The sequence below is a fragment of the Buteo buteo genome, chromosome 5 (assembly GCF_964188355.1).
Source record: "Buteo buteo chromosome 5, bButBut1.hap1.1, whole genome shotgun sequence".
Classification (NCBI taxonomy): domain Eukaryota; kingdom Metazoa; phylum Chordata; class Aves; order Accipitriformes; family Accipitridae; genus Buteo; species Buteo buteo.
Window position 1 is genome coordinate 10,246,900 of NC_134175.1, and position 22,069 is coordinate 10,268,968.

The following is a 22,069-nucleotide window of genomic DNA, read 5'->3' on the forward strand; positions in this document are numbered from 1 at the left end:
GCAAGGAAAGAAAAGCATTCTACTCCCACGCCAACCTTCTCACCCCTCATCAAATCCTGTATGAAGAACAGGAAACAATAATGCATTTCTTCCAGTGGGGGAAATTCTTAGTATTACTCCCAGTTTTCCCACTAAACATAAAGGCCTAACAGAACAGTCTAATAAACCAAATTTACATTTTGGTCAGAACTTCCAGAATTGTGAGAGAAGACATGAATGTTTTATTTCATTTTATCTTCTATTTTGAAAACTCAAGCTGTTCCTCTCCCTAAAGCTTTCTGGGTAACCTAGATTCAATTTAGATATTTGCTTTAGAGAAAGCATAGAATTTTGTTTTGTTTGGCAAACAAATATTATCTTTGCCACTTCCAGATTCAAACTTACCATTTGCCTGTCTTACTTCCTCCAAGCTATAGGTCAGTTGGTCTAACAAAAGCTACTAGAGCACGATTTTCTTGACAAAAAAATGTGACAGATACAGATGGCATCAATACACAGTTAACAAAAAGGCAAACGCCCAACCTTCACTTATAAAGCAGTGTTAATCTCCCTGAGAAATGGTTGAAGACCAGTTTTCAAGCTGATAACCAGTTTCAATTTCCATGTTACTGCTGTAGGACTCCAGCTAAGATAGAGACCATCATACAATACACCTTGAAAACTACCAATCACAAGAATTATACACAGTCCCTCTACATACATCTTGAGAAAGGTGAGAGGACTGTGCTAAAATACAACCACAAAAGTACATTTAAAAATGTAGGTTTAAAATATTTTCCACGTACCTGGATAATTATTGCTGCTTTTTCCTGCAGCTGGGCTGATAACATCTCCTGCTCCTTTTGGTGAGCAGCCTGTGCCTTCTCCCTCTCCTGAATCAACATCTGCTCCTTGTCATGTAGCGATGCCTTTTTTTCAGTTTCAAATTCGTCCTGCGTAAGTCACATATACTTTGATTTATCAAGGCGGGGCGGGGGGGGGAATCCAACCCCCAAAAAACCCACAACCAAAACCCTCCTTGCCCCGCCCCCCCCCTTTTTTTTTTCTTTAAATGTGCACACCTTACCTCTCAGATTAACTAGCAGTAACTTACACAGTTAACATGCCCAATCAACAAAATCCTGCCAAAATTATGATTTAAAGATAGTTAGGCAGGTAAATGAACTATCTGAATGTGCTCACTGAGACCTGGGTCATTTCAGACTGCTGAGATAGTGATGAGGAACAGAAAACAGATGGGCAAGTCGGGACAAAGATGGACAAGTTGGGACAGAGATAGACAGAAGCCACTTTCAGCAACTGCAAGTAGTACAACTTGCATAGTACTGAGTTCCACATAGGAGGAGTGATTTACCAGAACAAACTGAAAATCTACAAGGTAGATTTACATGGCTAAATGATCTAGAAGCTATTAAATTGAATCTCAGTTACCTCAGAGTGCTCTAAAGCACTCTAAAGGAAGGGATTATTAGACATCCCCCACTCCTGCATAAGCAAATAAGGGAGGTGAAACAAGATCCTTGGATCCTTTCCCAAAGAGGCTAAAAGGAACCCTGATTAGTAATTGTTTCTGCAACACCAGAACTGGGAAATGAGCTCTCCTGATCACAGTATAAAAACAAACTCCTACAATTTGATCTATGAACACCAATACACTCCAAGGTGATAGCTGCCTCTTTTTATTGGTAAGTCAAGAAAACAGTTTTTTCCCCCAAGGCATGAAATAAGACTTCAGAGCAGCACATCGGTAGTCACCTGAGCTGTCCTGGATCCTTTGTGGAAGACTCAGCCAGTCCTTGCACTGAGTAGACTCAAACAGCAGAGCACTTAGCAGTTAACAAGATACAAATGAACAGACACAAAGCAGTATAAGGACTTTACTTGACAAGCGCAGTAAACTTGTGGATAAAGTCTCTGAAACAGCCTGTTTATTCTCCTCAGAAGCAGTGCATCCACTAGAAGAGTATGTCAGACTGTAGAAAGGAACTCCGAATACCTAAAATCTGCTACAGGAGGCAGGGGGGAAGAAAGCAAGGAAACTGGCTGGCACGAAGGCAAACCCATGAATGAGCATGGGGGAAGTAGGCAAGGGAAGGCTCATTGTAAAAACCTGTATCGGACCATGATGCAGCTCAGCCTAACATTGCAAAGAGATCCAGCCAGTCTCTTCTGGGACAAAACATGGATCATCAAGTTAATGAGGAAAAAAAAAATCCCCAAAGACACAGCTGTACTAGCAGTAGAATTACCCCTGGCAAAATTTCAACAAAAAGAGAGGTTTCTGGTGTCCCAAATGCTAACTAAAGCACCTTGGCAGCACAAGAGAGAGAAAAGCAGGAATCACTTCTGGGGTATATGCCTAACAGTCAGTCCAGTCCCAGCTTCTGTGGACTGAAGGCTGGGGTTCAGCTGAGGACAGCAATGCCAAATATACCCCCAGCAGCTTTTCAGGATACTCTTGTGTCCTCTGTTTCAAAAGACAGCTGCACCAGACAGAGCGGTCAAAGAATGACCAGGACTCCACAGAGGGCCAGAGGCAGGAAACAGGAGGAATTTTCTGCACGTCTGCAGCATCCAATTCTAGAGGATTGTGGAATGGCTAGGAAGAGTCCCACCTGAGGTTGGAGCGCTGACAGGAACAGTAAGGATCTGGTGAAATCTCCCAAGGAGAAGCAAACAAGGCGAAGGTACTTCATCTAATCTTTGTGCTCAACACATGCTCAGTACAGTGATAACACTGAGAGGAATGTAAGCACTATTCTCAGGGTGTTGGCGTGTTTCCTTCTCTCTTCTGACACAGCATGTGTCTTCTCCATTCATTTAATAGCTCGACATGCAATTGTCACCTAACCAATGAATGGATTTTGCACAAGGCTCAGAAGATGACAGGCAATTACTACATCATGCACAAGGGCAACCAAAGATAATTTTCAGGGATAAGCACCTTGAAGATGCTTATCAAGATGCAAGTTTGGAACTCAAATGATGAACCCAAGAAAGCAGAAATTAAGAACAACTGAAAAAAAAATCTCATGCACAAAGTGCTCACTGTCATCACACTCTTGGTAAAAGCTTAGGTAACGCTGGATGTGTTTTTGCCACATATACACAAGCACAGTGGATAAGGGATGATAAGGGCATAGTCTCTGCAGATACCAAGAAGAAAAAGTTTGAAATTACAAACTGAACATAAACATATGCAAGGAATGTTGCTTAGAGCAAATACTTTCCACTGATTTTTTTTGTTTTATTTGAAGGACACTACTTCACATCCAATTCAGGATTTTAAGACAATGCTGTAGTAAATACCCTAACTGCTTACAGAACAACACATTGTTTCTGATACTGCTTTTCTAGCTCCAATGTTGTGAAGCAAGGAAGATACCTAACTCAGATTGTCATTTTGGAGTCATACGGCTGAAGAAAAATGTGTACCAGTTGTTCTTTTTCAGCAAGCCACGCTACCAGTGTGTATGCTGAAGTTGATTTTAATCAGACCATACCTTCAGCTGCGCAATCTGTTGTTCAAGCAGTACCTCCGACTGACACTTCAGCAGCTCAATCTCTTCCTGGAACTGAAGCTGCTGCTTCAATTTTACCTCCTCAAATTCAGCCAGAAGAGCTGTTCGCACAGTTTCTACTTCAGAGGCCGATGCAGAAGCATACATCTGCAGACAAGTAATAAAAAATATTTTAGCCATAGTATTATAATTAAGGAAAAAATAAAACCAAACCAAAACAAAACCATCAAGCTCAACCAAATTCTTAAAGAGTATTTTCACAATAGTTCTCCCCAATCCTCAAAGTCACACAGATCTGCTATCTATCATCATGCTGACTATAGAAAAAAGCAAGTTGATAAAAATAGGTAAGAAGCAGCAAGACATTAGGTAGCAAGTATCTCCTGTATTCATGAGAGCACCAGTTCAGACTAACAAAGTACTCCCTACTTGTTCTTTCCAACGGACACTTCCCTAAGACAGACTGAAAGAACTAAGGAAGAAAAAGGGGGAGAGAAACACAGGGAAAACCTATTTTGTTAAGACGTGATTTCTCTTGTTCAAATGAGATTAAACATTATGCAGCCATATTTAATGCAATTATCCTATGAGATATTGCAAAGAAGTCCATCAAAAATACCAGAGAAACGCTTGGTGGTTTTTTTGTTTATTTGTTTAGGGTTTTTTTCTATTACTGTCTCCAAGAAGAGTCACTGTAGTCATCAAAATAGAGAGAAATCCTGTTTCTAGAATGAAGGGCTTAAAAAATTTAATAATCACAAGAACTTCCCAGAAAACTAACAAAACTATCTTAGGAAGATATTAGGCAAGCTATTCTTCTAAAAGTAAATAGAGTTTGCAATGTACTCCAGTCAGCTGGAAATCACTACCCACTCTAAGGCCTGACAGTCCAAAAGGGGATCTCCTTAAATCTAAATGGTTTTTGTGAGGTGCACCAGGTAATAGCAAGGTACACCAGTGATTAGGGAGTTATTTGACACACTATCCATTTTTCAGATTAGTAAGTGAAAAAGCAAAAGTAAGTTACATATTAACATAACATATGTTGTTGGGTTATAGCTGAATAAAGCTCATTTTGTTTGTGACTTCTCCTAATATATAAATGTAATATCCAATATAGAAAAGTGAGAAGTCTTGATCACTTGTGGCTGCTTGCACCAACATAAGTCAGATCGTATAAAAGACTGAATAAATAAGAGATCTTATGTCATTTCAATGTTTAAAGAGAACTTAGTGTAGATCATCAAATTTTTAGCCTTCGGTATGGAAGTAAACATCATCAAGCTTACACATAAACATTCCCAACATGAAGAAATGGTAAAGCTTTAAGGGCAACTAGGAAGATTTCCAAACCTCACTGAGAAAAGATATTTGGAAAAGTATTACCTACTATAATTTCTCTAAGAAAAGAAGAAATCAATGTTCGCAAACGTTGTTCACGTAAAGCCTGAAGTGAGCAGTTACTTTCCATAAATGGTTAATGACCTAACTTATTATCTATTAGTTTTCTATCAAAATAGCAGGTTTAAAATTTTGAATTAAATTCAGCAGGAACTCAAAAGAAAGCAGTCCCATCCCCCCTCACTCCCCCAGTAAAGACAGCGCTGCAAGCATGGATTTAACTTTTAAAAATTCAGACTAATACACATATATGAATTCTCTTAAGTCCTTTTAGATAAAGCAAGTCTTAAAAGTGTTAACTCTGTCTCTTATATACTAGCACTATTTAAAAAAAATGCAAAAAGCATCTAGATATATAGCCTTACTTCTGAGGTTAATAAAACTGAATTTACTTTATCATAAAGTATGGATTATTTGGTGTTTAGGTATTAGCAACATTTTGACCTCTTGCTCATGTTCATGCTGTGCTTTTAGTTTCCCCAATTCTTTTTCCAGCTCCCTGGAGAATTCTTCTTTATGTTTCTTAATTTCTGCCTCATGAAGATCCTGAAATTCTTGGAGTGCTTTTCTATGTTTTTCCTCCATATGCAATACTTCCTCACGTAATATATCCAGGGCCAGACGTTTTTCTTCTTCCAGTAGCCTCCTTTGAGTTTGAAGAGCTGTGTTTAAATCATCCTGTGTAAGCATTAATTAAAAGTAAGCACAAATATTTTTGCAACTTATTTGTAAAGCACATGTCCTGCTGTATCAAAGCTTTTTAAGTAAACAGGAACCATATTGCCTCATGAATGATGAGCACACATACATATACACACTCTTGATATCATTGAAATGGGTTTATTTCTCCTACCTAGTAAAAGTTTTGTAAAACTCCTACTTATTCCTCTACCCATGACAGCACTCCCCATCAGTACAATCTTCAACTTTTTCTTTTTGAAATTCTTTCCACTCAAGAACAATTAAAATGCAGATTTAAGATTAGTTAGCACAGATAGGATAGAAGAAAAATACCCACCTTTCCCCCTGCAAGACCTTCCTCTTAGCCTTTGTGGGCATAGAAACAACATATAATCATAAATTTGAGAAGTGGGCATGGAGACGGACAAGTCTGAAAAACAGTACATCTCTCTCTGGAAGGCTCTGGAGTTTTAGCAGTGAGCTGAGCCTTCTTACCTCTTTGACTTGGAAAACTCTTGGGATCATTTTTTACCCATCTGAACTCTAAAAAGAGCTCAAACCTCTGCCCTATCAAGAGTAAAGCTATGGCCTTCTGTTACAGGTCCTAAGACAAGACCCACTCACCCATGACCTGCTCCCAAAATCCCATCTGGGCCCTTTAGAGATACCTTTCTTCTATTTTTCCCCTTGAGACTGTGCCACTGGGGAGGAACTTAAGCTACATCTGTAGGAATCTAAACCTACAGAATAACATTTACTTTGTTCTAATCACTTCTGAAGAATTACATGGTAACCCTACCAGGAAAAGAAGCTCTGAGCTGCAAAATGGAGACCCTCCAATCTGAATTATGTTAAAAAATATTTACCTCATTTGTAACTTTTCCATACACTGAGATAGAAAACTCATTAGTCTGAGCATTGCCGGGGCAGGGGGCGGGGAACGACAGATGGACTTAATTTTCACCTTCAGTTTCCTATTTCAGCTCACAATATGGCCATATGCAAGTATTAGTGCTGGCACAAACGAGGTTGTAGAAATACACCCGAAGAACAAATGAAAAGGTGATCCCACACAATGTACCATGAAAGTTCACCTTCTATGCCAAGTTTTCTTTCTGACTCACCTTATGAGCTTCTTCTGCTTCAACAGCCATGGCTTTAAGTTTTTCCATATGAACAGTAGCTAGCTCTGTTTTCAAATTATTTTGGGAAAGCTGAAGTTCTTCAGCATGCTTTAATTTCAACATCTCTATCTCCTGAGCCAAGCACGCTTGATCCATTTTATCCTTTTCACGGAGCTGTTCTGTGTGCTGCAGCTGTAGCTTCTCAAGAACCTGACTGTGTTCATCTCTTATATTCTGAATTTCAGATAGGTAGGACGACTCCAAGGAATCCAGATTTGATAAGTGTTTAGCCTCCAGCTCATCAATTTGTGCCTGATGCTTTGTCTGTAGTTCAGCAACACAAGCTTCAAGCTGAATCTGCCGTTTACTTTCTAGTGTAGATTTAAGTGTCTCCATTTCGGCATGATGCTTTGTCTGAAACTCAGCTGTAAGAGACAAAATTTGCTGCTTATGCTTCTCCTGTAACTGCTGACTTTGGAGTTCCAGCTCATTGACATGTTTCTTTTTCAGCTCCTGAAGAATAATCTCTTGCTCAGTTGTGAATTTCTGAGTCATAGCTTTGTGTTCCTCCATAAACCTATATTATTTCCAAGAAAGTTAAGAGAACATTGTGAAAAAGACTTTTTTTTTTAAATAATTGAACTAATAAATAAAAATCAAAGAAAAATAAGTAGGCCTTACTCAGCCTCTACAAATTTTACTTTATGTTTCAAATACAGAACTAATTCAAAGCAAGCCACAACGATGATTTCATAGCCACAAAATTAAAGGTTTATGCAATGTCACTTGGTAGTATCTGGTTATTACTAGGTAGACTGGCACCCCTATTATATTACTCACTAATACAGAGCAACATACAAACATCGTTCACTGTCTCTGTTTCAGAAAATACTGCCATATGAGAGCATCTAGGACATAGTATATACTTTGTCTACATTTCAAAGCGTTGTCTGCAAGTAAACAAACTGTCATAAGAAACATATCTAAAAACAGCTGGTTAAGATTGAGACATAAAACCACTGTGGAAGTACATGTGGAATACCTGGTGGCCCCTCCAAACTCATCTCAGCTCTCCAAGGTCTGCTTAAAGCTTGATGCAGAAGATTTAGTATCTAAAGTGCTGCAATTTACTGTAATCATTAACTATAGTATTTTTGGCTAGAGACACCAATAATTAAAAAGTGATTGGTTATTTAAAGGCTAAGTTCCTGCTTTCAGTGTTTTCTTACTGCAATTATTTCCCCAATCTTGTTCTGTGAGCCTATGTTTGGGGAGGAAAGAAGGGATAAATTTGAAACAGTGCATGCAAATACAGATATGTAGTTGTTTGAGTATTTCCTTTAATACACTTAAAAACAATGGGGTTAGGAAAAATTGAACAGTTACAACTTTCATGTCTAACGAGAACTGAAGAATACTATATGTGGCCCATCAACCTCAGCATTCAGTGGTTAACACAAGTTTCATTCACCAGGGAAAAACTTGCTCAAATTAATTTGAGTTGTTTGAAAACTTTTGAATAAATTTAGAGAATTTTTCCACTTACATGTCCTGTAACACTTCCCCTCCTCCAAGGCTACTATACAATTTTCAGCTGGGTGTTGTATTCTTAACTGTAACAGGCAGAACTTGACTGCACTTCATTTGATTTGCTAGACTAAATGCATGTACATGAAGCAAAATAAACCATAATGGACAGCATTACTGATCCTTGGGAGAGTAAGCTTTACATGTATAAGTTAGTTGGTGCCATCAAGTGACAAACCTGTATCACTACCACTCATTAAGTTTAAAATAAGAAAAAGCAACAATAACAATGACTGAACTGGTAAGTCAAAGTGCTCAAATACTCAGGACTTACTTGTTTTGTGCTTCCATAAGTTTCCGTGCACATTCTTCCTGCAGACAAAGTGTGGCCTTTTCCATCTCTTTTGCCATGAGCGCTTTGGCTGCCTGCAGGTCAGTGTCATATTGCTCCTGAGATTTCTGCATAGCCTGTGCACTTGCTAGGCTGTCCTCTAGCTGCTGCAGGTTGTTTTGCTGCTCTTTTACCAGCTTCTCCAATTCTAGAATTTTGGCAGCTTGGTGATCTTGAAGTTGATTCATTTCAGCTTCCCGAAGTTCAAACTCCTTTTGTAAATTCTGCTTCTCATATTCTGCTCTGTTTTGCAGTTCTATACGCAACAATGATAACTTCTCTTCTGCTTGGATTCTCTGGTCCTCGCTTTCACATTTCCATTTCTTCTCTTTTTCTTTGTACATAGTCTCTATTTTCTGGACTTCTTCTCTGGCTTCCCTTAATTTATTCTTGTGATCCTCAGCAATTTTATATTTTACCTGTGAACAGTTATTAAAAAAAAAATGCATAAAATACCAAAACCAAACTGAAGTGTGTGAAGTGAACATTCACAGGCATTTAAGGTCTTGGACAGATTAAATTCCTGCAGTGAAGTAACCTTTCCAAATAAAAGTAAGGCTGAAATGTCAATTCATAGGTACTTGAATTCAACACATTATTAAGAATTAATTGGGGTAAGGAAGATAAGAAAAAAATTAAGGCAAAATTCTAGAATTAATATGGTACTCCATGTTGTTTTCTCTTGAGGCCACTTTTCTTCATTTCTGGAGTTCAACTTATAAAGCTATGAGCACCTTAGGTATTTATATTGAGCATGATTGAAAATCCCTTTTAAATGCCTCCTTATACATGCCAGTGGTACTTTATATGCAGTGTCCAAATCCATGACAAGGGCAGTTCTCGTACATAGCGTGAAAGCAAAATAAAAAGCATGTAGCATAAAAACAGAAGCCAAAGCACCAAACGATTGCTCAATGACAAAAGGCAAAAAAAGACACTAAAAATACAGTAGAGGTAAACATGTAGACAAATAAACAGTAGGCTAAGGAAACAACAGGGTCATCTCTTAAAAGAAAATTAAAAGCAAGTAAGAAGTCACATGGGAGCATCAGTATAAAGTATACATTTCAGTTTTCACTTAGGTTTGTTTTGAACAAATACTTAAGCATTCATTTATGCTACAACCTAAATGAAGAGGCAGAAAAGAAAGGCAAAACCCCCAGATTTTGATTCACACACAATCCATGAAATCTTTTGTGGGAGGCACTGGCAATAGAGAGGCAATTGAGGAAATCAGTTCACTCCATTTCTGAAAGCGAGAGACCAGAAGGCAAACAAAATATGTATTTCCAGGCAGAGGGTCAGCATGCGAGACAAGCTCATTTCAAACACCGCATTCTGTATATGCTTATCTTTTACCCAGCCAGCAGTGCCACAAACAAGATAACCACGTGCAGTAAGAGTAAAGCAATAGTATCGAAAGCTTCACTACTGGAAGCTTCAGCTGAGTCTCTGTGTTATCTACAGTCAGTCTGCAATTGTTTTCTCTGGCCTTCTCTGCCAGTTTTTAAGTCTGGAAAAGGATACACATACCTATCTCTCTTTAAAAAGGGAGAAAAGGAGGACTTGAGAAATCAGAGCTTCACCCATCTAATTCTCAGAAGCATTCAAATATTGGAACAAATTAAGCAATGAATTAACATCCAATCTGAGTTTATCCTCAGATGGGAGAGCTGATTTAACAGGTAAGAGGGAAGGTGCCAGATATGGTTCTCTCAACTCCAAGATTTTGACAGTAAAGGTATAAGAGCTACACCAAAGCAAAGTAAAAGCAGAAATCTGTTGCCCAATTCTCTCTTCTTACCTCAAAAAATGGTCTGAAAAATTGTTTCTGGTTATTTGCTTTAAGAGACAGTCCTATCAAAATCAGAAATTTTTTAGAGGGAACCTGTTCAGCAGAGGGGCTTTTTCTACCTGCCACAGCACTTTCTGCTGTATTCTCCATTACCACATGACATGTCACAGTATGCAAGTGCACCACGTTACTTTTGCACCAGGACACTACGACGTACTGCAGGGAGATATTTAGGATGAGGAACTTTTGTACGTGCCTGTATTGGAGTGGTATACATATGCTTGACCCACATCAATATAAAAGGTGGACTGAATCAACCCTTAAAGCACCTGCCTTCCCACACTATTTGTGCTCTTAAAGAAAAGTTCACCTGCAGAGAAACTAAGTGTTTAACATTAAAATGCTCTGAACTTGACTTGTATTCCAGTATTCGTGTGTATCCATGCAAGTCCATTTAAAGCTGAAGCTACTAACACTAAACTAGGCACATTTAAAGATAAGAGCTGATTCTATCTCCCTTGGCCTTCCCAACAGATCTGAGCTTGCCCAACTCTATACAGTACTATAATACAAATTACCTCTTCCATTTCCTCTTTCAGATGCTTTTCATTCTGCACAGAAAAATCTTTCTGTCTAGTAATCTCTTCCTTTAAGTGCTTTATTTCTTCTGAAAGCTCTGCAATATGCTGTTTCTCAGAGTGGAGGAGAGAGAGCTTAGCTTTGTGCTCTTCCTCCAGCACAGACACTCGCTCAGCCACCTCCATTTCAACTTGACGTGCTGCGTCTTGAGCACTCTGCAGCCGCAGTTTGGTGATTTCTGAAAGGAAAAAAAAAACAAACAAACAAAAAAAACACCCAAACACAAAAAAACCAATAAAATTACATTCTGGAATTTATTTTATTTTAACAGGTCCTATTAATGCACAGAAATAAAAGCTGAACATAGTCAGCTGTACAGTTTATCACTAGCCTTACTAAATACAGGCCAACAAGAATCCCTTATCAGGATGATTCTGTACTCTGTTCCTCTTTCTTTATCACCACCTTTGATATTTATCAGTATCAACACACACAGAATAATGGGGAGGGATCATGAAACCTGTGGCAGGACCTCCCTCCTATCAGCAATAGCCACAGGAGCTGACTTTCCTTTTGGGCAATGTAATGGCAGATTTATGGAAGTTTTATCTCCTCTTCTGCACATACTATTTATATAAGGTATTTCCCAAAAAAGCAGATAGGACAAATCTCTAAACATTCCAATTTAAGCAGTTTTGATATACTGCCTAGCATTAAAAATAAATAAATAAATGAAGATAAGAAATATAACTGCAAATTAAAAAAGTTGTACTGATCTTTTTAGCCAACATACAGTAGAATATAGTTATAGCCATGTGTGTTATATAGCTAAGTTATGGATTATAAATTCAAATGTTTGTGTAGCACGCTGTGCTCCCAGAAAGAGGTTGCAGATACAAGAACTGCCACAATCCCTTATCTGCACCTCAACAATATATGCATTTCATACTGAACCAGTACAAGGCAGTATATTTATATAAATTACAATTCCAAGAAAAGCAACAACTGTTAAGAAACCCATGATCACACAGGAAGTCTCATTAAATTTAGCCTTAAGAGGAACTTTAACCTGAATGCTACAGCAAAAGATATCTATTACAAATTCTGCTACCCATAGATACTTTCCTCTGTTCAAACAATTCATCCCAATATGTATGCCAACTAGTGGAAAACACAGGAGAAAGAAATATTTACGTTAAATAAGCAGAGCACTCTCAAACCCATGAAAGGAATGCAGGGGAAAGAGGTATGGAACATAGAACAGAAGTGGGTCTACTCCATTGAACAGACTGAGAACTGGCCTATTTCATGTAAATACATGAGACATTTAACATCACTGACAGACACCACTAATAAATTTTCAAATAAGTATTAATTCAGGAACTCAGTGCCCTTCTAGGCATCAAGAACGGAAACGTGATCAGCTCCTTTTAGCAACTGCTCCACAGTTGTAGCAGATTTTACTACAGAATAATCGACTTCAGGTCACCACACCTTTGGAAGTGCAACTCAACATGCCCAAGGAAGTCAAAAAGCAAAGTGCTCGATGCCAGGGATTAACATATGTTAAGTGTTCCCTATAGTTTAGAGTAAACTAATAACAAATTGAAAACTTCTTCAGATAAGCCTATTTACAGAAAAATAAGCCACACAAGCACTTACTGTTTTACTTCCCAGTCTGGCAATCATCTTACCTTTAATATGTTCTTCTGAAAGTCGGGCACGGAGCTGCTCAAGTTCTAAACAATGCTTTCTTTTCATTTCCTCAATTTCTGTTATATATTTGTCTGACAGATCCATCTTCATTTTCATTAGGTCCTCCTTATATTGAAGTGCAAGGGAAAATCTTAAGGAGTCTAATTCATGCCTGTGTTTTTCTTTAAGTTGTACCTCCAAGCAGGCAAGTTCTTCCTACATAAAACGTGGGTTAGAAAGACATCTTCAGCTTTGAAGAAACCATGCCGAGAATCTTTCAATGAGAGCACTACAAGAATTGCAGTATAAAGCACCTGCTTGACATGTACGTATCTGTTTTCCAAAAACCCTACTGGTTTTGCTCTGTTCCTGCCACTTCATTTGCTACTAGAGCAGCAGATCCCCTCAAGATAGATATGCTCCAGAACCATGCCACAAGGCAGATCCGAGTTTCAGAAGCTGTTTGAAAGTATAACGGAGGAGGAAGTCCCACATGTATCTGGGCAAAGAAACTTATCAACTCTCAACAATGAAGAGACCCCCTTCTACACACACCACAGAGCTTAGAAGTAAGGATCTATGAATGCTCATACCACACTCAGCTAGGTACAAATAGCAGCAAGAAAAAAAAGGTATGACATATACATTTCTCATTTGTAACTCAAACATTTTTTGTGTGATTTACTAATGAAATCGAGCTCATGCTGTCTTGCATATGTCTTGTCTGCTTGTCATTCCCTCACTAAAAAAATATTGCTTTTTATAATTAACTTAAAAAAATAAAAACCTAAAGCCAAAAAAAAAAAAAAAAAAAAGGAAAATTCCTTTTTGAAACTCTTAGTCAGCTTCAAATAAGTTGAGCAAAGAAGTCAAGACCTTAAATTACAAGGTACATGAAAATAGGTGCATAAATGGAAGAGGGACCAAATTAGCATCTCCACTTGAAGAGAACAGACAGTTAATAAGACACAATTATTACAGAAGCTATAGCAAAGAGAAACATCATGAAGTCTGCACTTGTGTGGAAGAGGTTTGATAAACTCCTTGCTAGGCATGGGATAACCCAAAGCACACAAAATTACAGAACACTGTTTCATCTATTCTGCTAGTCTGAGAACTATTTAAAGTTGATCATTTACAATATACATGTCAAAAATAATTAAGCCTTAATAAATGACTCAAATTAACGAACTTTGCTAAGCGCTAGGAATCAGACATCAATTTTCATACAGGTCATGTAATGAACAGTAAAACTTTGATATATTAAAAAACCTACCTGATGTTGTTCCAGCTGTTGATTTAGCTGACCAAGTGTATCCCTTCTCTCTTTCTCAGCATTCTCTTCAAAAACTGCAACAGAAGAACTGAGAAAAGGATTTTAAAGTTTAGTTTGTGACATGTTACAATCTTAAGTTAAACAAACTTGCTGACTTACCATGTAGTACTGAAAGTACTACTGAGCAAATGTAACAACTGCTCAGGACTATGCACTCGTGACTTCCATTGCTAGGTTTCTAACTACAGATCACCTAATGCTCAATCCCAATATATTTAGAGGCTAACATCATCTTTTTTATATATATATAAAAATAAAAAAAAAGAAGCATGCTGTCATAACATGAGATGAAAGGAAAAAGAATAGATCACCTTATGTCCCCTGCTTGATCTTGACTCACTTCCAACTCTGACAGTGAATATTCCTTCAGTTCTTGCAGTCTCTGATGCAGTAAAGTCAATTCTTCTCTGTAGTTTTCTTCAGCAACTCTTAACTTCTTTTCAAAATAAAGTCTCAGTTGTTCCAGTTCAGTTTCATGCTCACTTTTTCTTTGCTGATGCTGCTGTTCAAATTCTTGTTTTAAGTGCTCTATTTCTTCCACCCGTGATGCACGAGCCAGGAGCTGCTCTTTTAGCTCTAGAATGGAGGCAAAACCAACACAAGTACTCAGAAGTACGTATCTTTAGGCTAAGTCATTCTGTGAAGAACAGCAATATTTCAGTTGTTGAGCTAGCAGTAAAATGTTATCCCACAAGCTACGTAAGAAAATGAACTTCTGAAAGACAAACCATTCCTTCCTCAGAAGACAGTAAAACCATGTTCTCCATTTACACTGCATTGAGAGAACTATCCTCATGACAAGAATCAAAACTACCAGCAGACTGGTAGCCCTCCTCGTTTCCTTGTGCTTCAGGTCTGGACTAGTAGCATGCAGAGTCCTGTAATACTGCTTAACCTTCACATCTGATTGTTGTAGCAACCAGAAGCAATAATTTAGTCAAGAACATTTAATTTGCTCTAGGGAAAACTACCCAACAAACAAAAGACACTTTAGCACAAACTAGGCAGAAAAACAAAATCACAAGAAAGAAAAAATAAAATCAATTCAGGATTACTTTAGTGATGGTTTGGCTATCCATTATTAGCTCAAACAGAGGCCAAATTCACTGAATTAAAAAGAACCTTCAAAACAAAAAAGAAAAAAAAAAAAGAAAAAAGATAGAATGCAGTAGAAAACAGCAATCAAGGCTGGTTCGGCAAGATACCCTCCTTTCAGGGAGTGAGGGCAATGGCCAGCATTGCAGTGTATTCATGAACTCTGAGAGCTTTCTTCCTCACATTCTGTATTAAAGAAGCAGTAATGTATCAGGAAGTTAAAAGGTAGGGAAAAAGGGACAAAAAACATGAGAGGGAATTAAAAAAGTTTCCCAGATGGCTCAGCTTCCCAGATGACTTAAGTTAGCTGAATCCCCACAGAATCAACTGAAGATGGAACTGCATTTCAAGAAGAAAGAACTTTGAGAAAAGCAGCTGCTTATGTTATACAAGAAGAGAAACTTCAGAAACATTTATGGAAACAGAGTATGCCACCCAGGAAGCAAGACAGTTGATTGTCACAGAGTGGTTTTGTGTAGCAAACCAGAAAAATGCATACTTTGCATGAAAAATTCTCATAATGAACATGCAAACAGAAAGAATAAGAGAAGTAAGCACATGGCTCAAGTTTGCTTCCAAAGGGAGCAGTTGACAAGCACGGGGGCTAGAGGAATCAAGTGACAAGCAGGGACTTAGTAACACCACCAATGGGATAGGCAAGGGAAGTCCAGTGTGGCACAGGTAGGTAGGTTTTGCCTAACTAGCAAAGCCTGCTGGCACAAAATTAACCCAGAAAAGTGTTTAACAGTTTTGAACTGGCATGTCATTCTTAGGTCAGAGCAGCGATCCCATCATCCAGCTGCTGTTTTGAATCTGCCACCACGAGTCCTGAAATCAATCTGAATGCATAGTTAAATGATCACTCAAGTGAAGAAAAGCAGAGTACAACAAAACACCTTTAAGATCTCACACACCAAAAGAGATATCCTCACCTGGACCATGGGCTTGCATTTTGGTCTCACCATCTCAAGCAAAATGAAGAAACAGAAAGGGTCCAAAGAATGGTAATATGAGTGATTACAAACATGGAAAGACATTTGAAAGGTTAATAAAGATTAGGTCTACAGAGCAGAAATACAAGAATTCCAGCAAATACTACAAAGTGCCATCTTCTATAATTTTGTAGGATCAAAACAGAGATCTGAAAAAGTCAAGGTAAAATCTGAGTAGATTGAATAATTTTTCTATTTATGACCAAAAACCAACAAAAAACCCACCCTCACAAAACACTATTATACTTCAAAAGCTATTTACAGTCACATTATTCAGAAAATCTGAAACTGTATTTGAAGTATATTACATTTGCCATTTGTTTTAACTACCCTAGCAGAAGTAAAGAATACCACCTAATATTACACTCTCAATACAAGGTGAAAACACACATTGACAAGGTTAACATCACGGTCTCTAGCTTTTTTATTTTTCAAAAATGTCTTCTTTCCTGTATTACACATCTGTTTGTGCACACACATCTGAGACATGTTCTACTTGATTTCAACCAAAGATGTGTGTCATCTCCGATCACTACACTGTAAAGCTGACTGTTTTGTGTAACACACCTAAATCTTGAAACATAAATCTTAAGATATATAAAGCATACAATATCAGATTTCATCCAGCCATTATTTTCTCTCAGGCTTTAAAACTTTTTCATAACTTTAATGCAGATATACATAGGACTAATTTAAAAAAACAAAACAAAACCAAACACCACCACCAAACTGAAGAACAAAAACCCCCAAACTGTTCATGTTTAATTGCTGTGCACAATGTTTTCCTTTTATTTTTTTTTTTGCTTTTAGGTTTAGGGGATTTGTTTATTTTTTAAATAGAAGCATTATTATGGAAAAAGGAGGTTATTTTTAGCCTTACGGGGAAACAACATTACCATTCATTCTGATTTCAGAAGCATCACCTGAATAACTTTATTTTTAAAATGAAATAAAAATATCTTTAACCTGGGGCTTTTCTATATTTAAGAATTAAAAGTCTTCCAGAAGATGATGAATCCCCATGTTGAGTGTCAATGAAAAATCATTTTATTTAACTCACCTCAAAACTGAAAGGGGAAAAAAAAGCCATTTCTACCTCAAGATATAACCTGATCAGAGTCTTAAAATATTTCTGCTTTTTTTTTTTTAAGCAGACTGATCTCTTATCTCCAAATAAAAGAAAATGGCCACAATAAACCACTCAAAGTCATAAACTAAGCAGTGAGCTTTACTGTCTACCTACAATTAACAGTTTTCTCAACTGAATTCACGCCCGCTTCCATACCAAATACAAATAGGAGCATGTTATTGCATTGACCAGCATTTTCTCCACTTCTTAACTACATTATACTGAATTTGACATTGCAATGAAAAACGTTTGGTTTTCACTAAAGATTTTTATAGTGTGCAGGAACAGAGTGGGAAGGGAAAGGAAAACAACAGGAATGAGCTTTTCCCCACAGCCATACCATGCTTTTTGACATTGCAGAACCAACTAGTCATCTGACACTGACTCACCTCTCACTTCCGAAACAGATCACTAGGGTACAACCCACTGACACTGCTATGACCTACCTGTGTGTTTCTGGTACACAATTAAAAATATTTCATGTCAATAATGCATACTTCTATATGAAGAAGAGGCAAAAAATAGAACACATCAGTTCTGAGCATACCACTTAGGTCTTGTCGGTTTGCTCGTGTACTGTCAAGCTGAGACCAAAGCTGCCTGATTTCTTCTTGCGACTGAGTCTTGAGTTCTTCATGCATTACCTGAAGTTTCTCCAGCTATGGGAGACATGTTAAAAAACAAAAACTCAACTTTTAAAAACAATTTTGTTCTAATTTCTTATTTTATATGCAACAGACAATTCTGTCAGAAATAGGTGGAAACAGTGACAACCAGACCCTCAGCTCATGACCCAGGCTATCAGAGATACTGAGTGGCACTTAACTGTTAGACCCACTCCTCAAAGAGAGGTATTTGCTCCTGATGCCATATTTATCATTACTGGCAAAACCAAAGTATTAGTTAGATAAAAACAAAACACAAGAAACAGAAAATTAAGCATATAAATACAGAGGAAGAAGCAGCATCAAATGGCAAAGGCAACTGCATTCAAAAGATTTTGAACCACTATAGAATCCCAAAGCATTTACCTGCTACATGAGATGCATCTTAGTTTTTCAATAAAATCCCTAAATACAAACAAGTCACCCAAATGATATGTATATGGTCTAGTTTTTGTTTATATATAAAGTAATCAACCACTCCAAATGAGTACAGAAATCTTATTTACCTCCTTCTGGAGATTCTGTTCTTTTTCTTGACTCTTCATCTTCACATCTTCTAGGAGTTGGTTATGTTCAGTCTGAAGCTGTTCTTGTACTTTTATAATGGCTACCTGGTGTTGCTTTTCCAATTCTATACATTTTACTAAAATTAAAAATGAGTTCTGTTACACCATCATCCTGATTACTCAATAACCTGTACAACTCTGGTGCAACTAAAATAGAAATGCATGTCTCTAGACTACAATGCTAGCTTACAGCAAGCAAAAGTAAAACATTTCCACACAGTGCTTCCTAGTTCTCTGCATCCCACAGTTAGCCAAGAGATAACAAACAGTAGTGCTGGAGGGATGAGCATCTGCTCTCTGCATATATGAACAAGCATCCTGAACTAGAAGCACACATACTTGGAACAGGGAATCTAGTATTTCTTCATAGCCTATGAACACAGAGTTTCTCCTACAACCACACTCAGCAGCAGGCAGTAGAAGAGATGAACAGAAAGGACTAGGAAAGCTCATGCCAGGTATGCTCTGCCCCTGCACTTAGCACTCACTGAACCCTGTAAACTTGCTACTACTACATTTGTTCAACAAATCTTGACCTGCCCAGAAAGAACCTGCAATCAAGTGACCACATTTCAGCCACAGTGAGCTGCAAGATATGCACGTTGTTCTCACAGAATCAACTTTAATGATACAGGTTCAGGGAAACCCAGTGAAGTCAGTGCAGACTAGGAAGAACAAGCCATTGCTACAAATATGTCCTCACAGCAGCCAAAGGTGAGCCAAACACTGTGAAAGCATCCAGCCCTTGGCAGGTCGAAAAGGCTACTCTTAACTTCTCAAAAGATGGTCTTGCTGCCTGCCAGCCAGCATCATGCAATACCCTTAACACTGCATTTCCATTTATTTGGAGAGAGTATTATTTTCCATGTCTCCCACCTGCATAGTGCCTCAGAGGCTAGGCAATCTGACTAGCTATCTCTCTTCACTTCATGGCACACCACATCTCGTGGCTTCTTTTCATGCCATCACTGACAGCAAATCTGACACTGTTGTGCCAGTCAACCACTGTCTCAACAAATGCGTTAGATTTCTGAGATCTACACAAACTTTTCATAGTTCTATCTCCTATCAGCACCTCAGCAAAAGACATGAACAGATGTACGAGGCTAGGTACTCATCCAGATTTCATTTTTCAAGTTAATGAAAACTCCAATTAGAGTTGTCTCAGAAACATCACTTCCAGAACAGTATTTTAAAAAGCTACTGTTTCATTAAGCTTTAACTATTCACAATCCAACCCCAATTTTTTTTGTTAGAAGCTTCTACTGCTATTGATCACCATTTTGATTAATTCAGTAACTGCCAAAGCCAGTTTTCAGCTGGAAGCAAAACAGCACCTCCCTTTAATACACTCGAAGGAAAACATAGTTCATCTCATATTCCATGGAAGTCAAAACACAACACAGCTAACTAGGCTTTAAACAATTTTTCATTTACGTCCTGTTTTCTAGACAGTCTCATGCCATCCATCCAGTTTTTAAGTAAGAGTACATGGATATATCTTGTACTTGCTTTTTATACAGGTTCCAAAACCACTTAGTTAGCTTTGCCATTGTTCAATAAAGACAACTACTTCCCAGACCATGGCACTTACTTTTAGACTGTTCATTCTCAAGAGAAAGAAGCCCCAGCTCTGCTTTGACTTTTTCTAATTCCATTTCCAGAGTTTTCTGCAGTTCCACCATTTCAGCCTGATGTTTTTCAGACAGCTCTTCACACGTGTTTTTTAAACGCACCTCAGACTCCAATTCCCAGTCTCTTTTGAGAGTCTAAGAGAGCAAGACATGCATTATTAAAGCAAACACATTTAGTAAACTAGCACTTTTTTTTTTTCTCTCTTCCATTTATTTGTCCTCTACAATAAATATGTAGTAGACACAGGACTTCTACCAGCTCTAGTTTACTGAAAGGAGTTTTTCTTGTATGAGGAACAGAATTCGTACCTCTAATGCCTGGGTATGCGTCTCTTCCATTTCCAATTCTATTTTCTTTCTTTGATCGACTGTGAAATAAAATACTTTATTAATAAATTTACATAAAAGGTTATGATTAAATGGTAAGTAGAAATATGGATGAGATTACCATTTTCAGGCATCAAACTCAGGGCTTCAATAAGTAGGCACACAGCAGTGTAAAGTACCAGTCAATGTCATTTTAGATGCTAGCATTTCACTGCATGTCACTATTAAGTGTTTGAATCATCTTTATTTCCAGAGACACAGCAACAGAGTAGCAGGTGGTGGCAGCGGTAAGTAAGAAACTCTTCAAATTTCTTCTAAGAATGCCTAGGAAACAGACTGCGAGACAGATGCTATTATCTGCTCAGTTATCCCTGACACCAACGGCTTCTTCCTTCTCACCTCCTCCCCAGATTCATTCCAACTTCTTGTTCAGCACCTTTCTTGGTCTGCAAGAATCCTGTAAAGTCCCATTCTCACAGCTTCAAAGTACCCTTGCCTTAGCTTGCAACGTTATTTCAAGTCTTTCTGTGGGAAATGAGAACTCGGAGACCAAGATGGTGCCAGCTACCCAGCTAATGGTCCAGTAGAGGAAGAAACATCATCTAAGTTACAAGACAGCCTCCCAGCACTCAGGTGAGTTGGGTCATGTCCAATCATCACCTCCCTGACAAGAAATGTCTTTCCTCTAGCCCCGCAGGTAACAGTATCCACAACTCCCTTCCAGGTCTCCTGCATCATCTGCTTCCAAATTCTCCTTCTCAGCCTCTACATTCAACCACTCAGAAGTGGTTACACTCATATTAAGTTACATTGCCATAACACACGTAAACAGCATTGATCTTAAGAACTGCATCTAGACCTCCTCCTGCTCCCAAATCCCATCATGCTATCAGTTCACTATATTACTGGTGATAACAAATGGGTTTCTACTCAAGCCAAAAAGACACAGCCCTAAAACATTCTCTTGCTCTCAGGGAAGGACAACTAAAAGAATGGCTCCTAAACTTCTTCAGTGAATTGCTGCAGTCCTCACCTTTCTCCAGAAATTCCTCAACCTCTGCCATACTGGTCAGAAATGGTCTCCTGACCTGAGAAAAGGCAAATATCCCAAACAATGTCAAGCACACTATCAGCAGGCCTTCAATACTATCAAGTGCAGCTTTCCCCTTGCTGATGTCAGAATACAATCTTATAACAAACACATTTCAAAGGACACCCAGCTGCAGGTTCTCTCTCACTGAGCCTTTCAGTTCCTTTCCAACTCCCTTTATCCTCCTTTTGAAACCACTGAGAGGGCAGGCCAGGAAGCATTTCCATATCTTGTCAGAAACACAACAGTAGTCAGTGCTGACTTAGGGCAATAAAAAAAACTTAAGAAACATAAGGGGTAAGAGCTCTACTCTTTGCACCAATTAAACTCTTTACGAGAGCTCTGTCTAATGCCTCCTGAAACCAACTAGTTCAGTATAGTGCTATTTTACAGAGGTAGCAGCAAAACACCCGTATAGTTGAAGAAAAATTAAATTTAGGTCTGGACAACTTCATTTTCATATATAAAACATGCACTCTTGCACATGCCAGTCTAGCCGCTGTCCCTACTCAAGGCAACAC

General features: G+C 38.2%; 1 protein-coding gene across 14 annotated transcripts in view; it reads right to left on the minus strand.

The window, feature by feature from the left end:
* PCNT (pericentrin) overlaps window positions 1-22,069 on the minus strand; it is a 101,746-nt gene that overhangs the window by 60,983 nt on the left and 18,694 nt on the right. For 13 of the 14 annotated variants that reach the window (XR_012650390.1, XM_075027747.1, XM_075027750.1 and 10 more), the window contains 14 exons: window positions 20,441-20,499; window positions 20,092-20,266; window positions 18,438-18,574; window positions 17,814-17,925; window positions 16,078-16,110; window positions 14,362-14,626; window positions 13,991-14,078; window positions 12,714-12,930; window positions 11,019-11,257; window positions 8,589-9,064; window positions 6,728-7,304; window positions 5,367-5,600; window positions 3,504-3,668; window positions 786-932 (listed from right to left, as the gene is read on the minus strand). Coding sequence is in view for 13 of the 14 variants with exons in the window: in XM_075027747.1 (XP_074883848.1) it covers window positions 786-932; window positions 3,504-3,668; window positions 5,367-5,600; window positions 6,728-7,304; window positions 8,589-9,064; window positions 11,019-11,257; window positions 12,714-12,930; window positions 13,991-14,078; window positions 14,362-14,626; window positions 16,078-16,110; window positions 17,814-17,925; window positions 18,438-18,574; window positions 20,092-20,266; window positions 20,441-20,499 (2,924 nt within the window). In the remaining variant the exon portion in view is untranslated. The remainder of the gene's footprint in view (window positions 1-785; window positions 933-3,503; window positions 3,669-5,366; window positions 5,601-6,727; window positions 7,305-8,588; window positions 9,065-11,018; window positions 11,258-12,713; window positions 12,931-13,990; window positions 14,079-14,361; window positions 14,627-16,077; window positions 16,111-17,813; window positions 17,926-18,437; window positions 18,575-20,091; window positions 20,267-20,440; window positions 20,500-22,069) is intronic. The other variant, XM_075027748.1, reaches the window with a different exon arrangement.